This window comes from Hyposmocoma kahamanoa, unplaced genomic scaffold, assembly GCF_003589595.1.
Source record: "Hyposmocoma kahamanoa isolate Upper Pololo Valley unplaced genomic scaffold, ASM358959v1 161, whole genome shotgun sequence".
Taxonomy (NCBI): domain Eukaryota; kingdom Metazoa; phylum Arthropoda; class Insecta; order Lepidoptera; family Cosmopterigidae; genus Hyposmocoma; species Hyposmocoma kahamanoa.
This window is the reverse complement of record NW_020653581.1, coordinates 267,549-274,417: the sequence shown is the minus strand read 5'-3', so window position 1 is coordinate 274,417 and position 6,869 is coordinate 267,549. Positions and strand designations below refer to the sequence as shown.

The 6,869-nt window shown below is 36.4% G+C and overlaps 1 protein-coding gene across 1 annotated transcript; it reads right to left on the bottom strand.

Annotated features, from left to right (window-relative positions):
* Positions 1 to 5,378: 5,378 nt before the first annotated feature.
* LOC113225506 lies at positions 5,379 to 6,294 on the bottom strand. Its single transcript, XM_026457822.1, has 2 exons — positions 5,570 to 6,294; positions 5,379 to 5,499 (listed from the first exon to the last, which is right to left on the bottom strand). Exons 1-2 carry the CDS (start codon positions 6,292 to 6,294, stop codon positions 5,379 to 5,381), a joined length of 846 nt encoding a protein of 281 aa, XP_026313607.1.
* Positions 6,295 to 6,869: the final 575 nt, after the last annotated feature.

Here is a 6,869-nt window from a genome sequence, read left to right as displayed (position 1 = left end):
GACCAAACTGTATTAATGCTGAATACGAGGTATGTATCAAAGTTTGCTGGTATTTATTTTGAATGTATAATCGCTTGTCTTATTATTAGCAACATTAGTCTAACACAGTATCTGGTGTGGTCATGCCATAGATATTAGTACAATTTTCGTCCTTTAAGACCGGCTAAGGCGCCTAATTAGCCATACTCTCAGATCTTACATTGTAATTTTTCTTCAGTCACTTTATTTCTGACATTTGTCCAAGAAATATATATTATAGCACATAAAATCAATTCAAGAGAAAAGACGCCATTTAGGAAGCTCATTAATATAGTATACTCTCGTGCTATAAACAATTGTCTCCTGAAGAACGCCACAGTCTTGTTTTTTAATTGCACACAAACTATCGAAGTTTTCCTTACGTACTAAATTATAATTTTTTAATTTGTATCTAAAGCTTTAAATCACAAAAGTCACCCTGAGCGCCCAGATACACGAGGAGAAAGTTTTCTCGCGGCCGCCGCGCGGCGACCGCCCGGAAAACAAGTTTTTATTACCACGCCTTCATGTACATTAATGGCGAATCTGAATTCTATTTATTATGCAACAACATTTAAATTCCACTCAATAAAATAACCGCGCGGACGCCGCGTGTACGGTGCCCGCGTGCCCGGAACGCTCATTTAAATTAAAACGTATTTTGCCATGACAGTTAGACGCGCGCGGTCGCTGCGCGGCGGAAACGCGGACTCCGCTCTTCGACCGCGCGGTGGCCGCGCGGGGTGAGCGCGATGAAATTCATGTCGACTTAATGCGCCCTGAGACGTAACTTTACAAGTTCCATGTGCCTGTAATTTCACCAGCACCCTTTCCGTTCAAAATCGGAACGCAGTAATGCTCACATTACTGCTTGGCGACAGAAATAGGCAAGGTACTGCTACGGTGCTACTAAAACTTGTTATCGTGTCTTTATTGGTTCTGTTTGTACTCAATTTTTACATTTACTTATTGTTTTTACGTTTATATTTATCTATATTTACGTTGTTGTTGCAATTAATGTTTACTCATAATTAATTGTGCAATTAGATAAGACCCTCAACACGTTTAACTTATTGTACGTAATGTTTTGGTAACTGTGAGTGAAGCAATAAATAAAATTAATTATAATACAAATAATATTTGTATCTAACCGAATTCAAAAAGGGAGTACGTTTCAATTCTACTGTACTTTTGTGTATATGTTACATACGCGTTTTTACATAGTTCGTGTTTACTGACTTTTGTTGAAGAAAAACTTATAACCTTCTTGCTCAAATATGTTATTAAAGTAACATAGTATCGGAATGAGGTATAAATTTAACTAATTAAAATGCTAACTACAAACATTATTGCGTTTACTACATTTTACACAACATTTTTATCTTCGTCCTGAAAAATTACATACGAAGTATTCACTCTAAGACGACGATTTGTAAGTCGATTTCGAGATGATTCTTTTATTGTTGGAAAGGGGGTACATAAACAGTAGTACCATTTCAATTTGAAGAAAATATTCCATATCTAAGGTGGGCAAATTAGTGGATGAATCCCGTTTATTCGGTCTCCCACTTTCCGTTAACCAATTTCAACTAAACTTCGCAAATAGATGTAATTCCACAAACTTAGGAGGTGGGTTTTTTGTAATAATTTCAGTTAGTAGCAGAGCTCCTCGTGAAAGAGTATTACTATCCAGGGCAGTATTGCCACCTTACCTATTTCTGCCGCCAAGCAGCAATGTCAGCATTACATTGTTCCGGTTTTAATGGGTAAGGGTGCTGGTGAAACTACAGGCACATGAGACTTATCAACTTATGCCTCAGGGTGACGAGCGCAATGGCAATGTGCCTCAGATCTTTACGATTTTAAGCTCTGGGTGGCACTGCAACTGTTATGTACAGGCGTGTAGCTTATTATCAGGCGCACGACTTGTTCATCCCGTCACTTGATATTATAAAAAAACAGTTATTAACTCTAGTAACACTGGCTTAAAATTCTTTTTTAACTACAACTCCAAATCCATTCTAACAACGTTCTGAACTGCTTTATCTCTATAGGTCCAATTACACTATCTAAAACAAACCACAAAAAACACAAAGTGTAAAACTGTCAACGTACAAACACACCTTTACATTATATTAATAACCCCGTTAACGAGGCATTGTTCTAAAAACAACATGTATTCGAAGTAATATTTATCTTAATAATTAGTAAAAACCGTATAGCCTCGCTTCATTTGATAAAGGTGCGTGTAAACGACCAACGTTGCGTGATAACTCCTCGCGTATATAAATTAAAAGGTAATTGTGTTATCGTGACCTCGTGCTTTAAAGCATACAAACGCTACGTCAATGAAATTAAACTATAATGAAGTGAAATTGCATATTTTAAAAGGCCTTTTCCAGTGAATAAATCTGAAAAAATCGTCAAAAAACTTGAATTTTCATAGCAATATATTGTGCCGTATATTAAATATTAAACAGCATATTCATTCAAAATACACGATTGAACGTCAAGTGAATTTTAGTAACATTCTATTTGAAAATAGTAGACAATTATCTATATATTGTTGCAGATTGTTTTTGGTTTATTTTTTTTTTGCAAAAACAAAAATCTGCAATAAGCACACAGAAAATTCGTAAGGTCCGTTGTTTCGTTCCGTTGCTTAGTTAACATCCAGGCGGGTCGAAGGAATTTTTTTATTAATAATTGTAACAAATTTATGTATTTTCTTTCAAACAGCTGTATATTTTTTACAAAGACCACAATAGCAGACTAAAAAAAGGATAACACTTTTAAGGATTTAAATGCGTTTCAAAAATAAGTAAGCTCACCTCTTAGTTAAAATGTAAGTGGCCTATTCCACTAGTTCCTACGAGCTGTCCTTTCTGGCTAAGTGCCACTCAGAATGTCAGGCGCATTGGCAGTATCCCTCAGATGTTTGCGGTTTAAAGCTCTGAGAGGCTCTGCAACTGCTATGGACAGTTGTTTAACACAAACCACACGACTTGTTCGTTGCATTACTTGCTATCATAAAAGAAATCAATGTATATATAATTATTCTTTTCAAACAAAATTTCTAAACCACAAGTACCTTAACTGCAGCAAGTTCTACTCAATAATTCCTTAAATCTTGGCAAAATGTTAAAACTAAACAAACTTCACTTCAATTTATACTCTGTTGTGTACAGAAAATCAATATGCAAATAGGTAGCGACTAGGCATATTGGTTTGGCCAGAACAGGTCTAACTTACGGCACTGTAAGGCCAAACTAGTCCGTTGTAATTTTGTGGCTTTTGCTTGCTATTGAAATTTACGGCTTTAAAGTTCTAAGCCGCTTTTATCTACGACAACGTGCGGTTAGACCGGTAAAATAACGACATAGACCTGAATAAAACTGCAGGGGAAGAATTCACTTTGTAATGTAGACAGATTTAAAGCTGAACGCCTTTGTCGTACTGGGATAACTCATTTATTTGTGGAGACACATGTTGTATAGAAATTGACAGTACTAACAGTTTTGTCATAACTACAAGGGGTTTTAACCTGAAAGATGGGTGAGATTAGCACAGGATCCAGCAGTGGGTGAAGTTGGGCTGTGGATGGTGATGATGAACAGTTTTGTGCTGTCGAGACAATGGAAAATTTTATACCGAAAAATGAATATCTTGAAAAAATTTTATGTTCGTTTGACTAGACAAAAATAGAGTGTAGGTTTGTAAACAGAGTATTATTAGCACGCTAAAAATATATGGGTGCAATGACCGATAGGACACCTCTCGACTCCCGTAAACTTACATTCGAGATCTTGGTTTGTTACCCCTGTATGCCTTATAGATATATTTATGAAGGCAGTATTTGTGTAAAAACAATTTCCATTTGTTTCTAAAACTATTTACATCAACCGTCAAAATTCCAGAAATGCTAACAGGCTACTCTTTTTTGAAGTTAGTAAAGATGGAGAAATATAATCAAAACGTTTATGTATGTGTTAAAAATCACAATGGAGTACCAAATGACATTAAAACCTTGACCATTAAATTATTTAGGACGAAATTAGAAATAGAAATAGAAATAGAAACCATTTATTGTAACGCCACATTATAAAAGAAAAAAAAACACAAAGAACAGCGTAAAAACATTTCAACAACAAGTTGCATAATACTATACTGACATGTGTGCGGCTGTGGCGTGTACAAAAGGATCCCATTCAGCTAAAGTCACAACCAAGGCTAGGTTGTGACGCTGGTTTTCAATGGGCCCTAGCCGAGTGAGTGAGAGTGACGGACGTATGCGTCCCGGAACAGATAATAAAAAAAATTATACAAAGTGTTGAGAGATAGTGTTATGGATTTTTTCATTAATAATTATATAAAAGAATTTATATTAATTTAAGTACCTGTGACTATTATTACTAGAATAGATTACTGTTATAGTGATTAATTACAATTTAATGTGATCATGCGACAACCAATTTTTAACTTGCCTGTCTAAATACTAGTATCTTTTCTTGTTAATTTTGTCGTCCTACATGCCCACTAAGATCTTAATAAACGTGATGTATTTGGGGAAATATCAAGATCCTTTTACCATTGGTATGGTAATAAATAAAATGCGTGAGTCGTAGCTATTAAATGACTGGTTTTATTCATTGACACATTAAGCTTATATATTAAAACAGTGCGTGTCTAAAATTGGTGACTTAATCTAATCTTTATTATATCTACTTATCTGAAACATTGTGGCAGAGTGTGTCGATTATTGTACTTTCTTATCGACACGAAATGATCTGCCACAGTATTCCCCCCTTTAAAAAATAAAAATATCTTGACGCATCTGCTCTGCTCTGGAATGATGATAATGATGGTGTAAATTGTTTATACTTGCTCTCGATGCAGTCGGTGGTCCAGTGGTTGATATGTGATGCTCCACTCTGTGCTTCGGATGAGTTTTAAGCGACGAGGGTCGAGTTATGTTTACATATTTCTCTAATATGTTCTTAATGCGTGGTTCCATGGCGTAATCTATTGTTCGAAGCGTTTGTTGCTTTGTTTTTACAAAGGTTGCAGATGTTGACAGTTCTGTGAATTTGTCTATTAATTTGCGTCCATGCATATCAACTAATATTTTGTGATATTCTAAAAAATCTGCTCCCAATATGGCTTGTTTGACGTCTGCAATCACGAAACTCCATGTGAAAGGTCGTCGCAACCCGATATCTATTGTTAGAGTCTTCTCCCCGTAGGTCTTAATTTTTGAACCATTTGCTGCGTATAATTTATAAACAGTGTTGATTGTTTGACTCGCTGAACGTCGATTAATAACTGAAATAGTTGCTCCTGTGTCTATTAAAAATCGAATCTCATTTTTCCGATCGGTAATAGTCAGGCGGTTTGATGGGTGAATAGCACAAAGTTCCGCCGTGTTCTGTGCTGATATTAGTTTCCCTGGTTCCATGAACAGGGTGCCGTACATTTGTATGCCTGTCGACCAAATTTTTTATGATATAAACATAAACCATTATTACGTCTATAATGTTCGCGTGAACCTGACCTAGGTCTGAAACGCGATGTATGCACATTCCGTTGCGTATTATGCCAACGATTGCTGTTTTGCTTATTTGTTAGTGCCTCAATGTTTATCTGCATATTTTCTATTTGCGACGCGATGCTTGCGATGCGTTTTTCAGTGCAGTCATTGACCGTGGCCTCTTGTTTATTTATAGAGGACACTTCCGCATCGTTAATATTCTCGTGAATTCTGTCGGCTATTTGGGTATTTTTTTCTATACTCAATTCTTCGGTGGCAGCTAACACGGACGTAACAGAGTGTGGTAATTGTCGTAACCACATGAGCTTTAACATGTTGTCTTTAATGTTTCCATTTGCCAGCTCTTTCATCCTTCGCCAAAGCTGTGATGGCTTTTGATCTCCGAGATCCGTATTTGATATTAGTTTCTGAAGTTTGGTTTTTTCTGACTCCTCATAACAGTCAATTAATCTGTTTTTAAGGGCTATGTATTTCCCATCTTCTGGAGGTGCTGCAAGTATATCGCCAATTTGTTTAACCTCTTCCTTCTGTAATCTGGCCATTACCATGTTGAATTTGTAGTCGTCTCCTTGCTTCTGAGCGTTTACCACGGCTTCGAACTGTAGGAACCATAGTCGAGGTTGATCTCTCCAAAACTCTGGAATCCGAGAGACGACGGAAGTTGTGGCTATCTCGAGAGTGTCTGAAGTTTCTCCTGTTGATTTGCTTGACCGTCCGTTGTTTGCCATTGTGATGAATTATTATGTATTGCCTTACTGACTGGAAACTTGTGACATATGCACAATTGACCGTTTATAGGTTCGTTGGCTCTTGTCGTTCCTGTCGGGGTCACCACTTTACCATTGGTATGGTAATAAATAAAATGCGTGAGTCGTAGCTATTGAATGACTGGTTTTATTCATTGACACATTAAGCTTATATATTAAAACAGTGCGTGTCTAAAATTGGTGACTTAATCTAATCTTTATTATATCTACTTATCTGAAACATTGTGGCAGAGTGTGTCGATTATTGTACTTTCTTATCGACACGAAATGATCTGCCACAATCCTAATTATTAAAAAGTCATATTAAGATTGTTGTGAAAAAATTGTTCTTTTTTTACGCACTTTCTTAAAAATAAGCGACAGTCCATAAAAACGTGAGGGAGCGATGTTTTTTAAGACAAAATCTTTCGCCCCTGTCCCCGTGTAATGTGTCTATTTTTGTCCGATACTTCCCGAAAATATTAAAAACTACTTACTCACAGGATGTCTCCATTAACATACCTCCCCTTCGGTTCATGTCGATTGCTTTTGATTGG

What these genes read in the sequence shown, in the direction of transcription:
- LOC113225506 (XM_026457822.1), bottom strand. Translation starts at nt 6,294, where the DNA reads ATGGCAAACAACGGACGGTCAAGCAAATCAACAGGAGAAACTTCAGAC. An exon ending in ACATCGCGTTTCAGACCTAG is followed by an intron (nt 5,500 to 5,569) that starts GTCAGGTTCACG and finishes TTTGGTCGACAG; the next exon opens with GCATACAAATGTACGGCACC.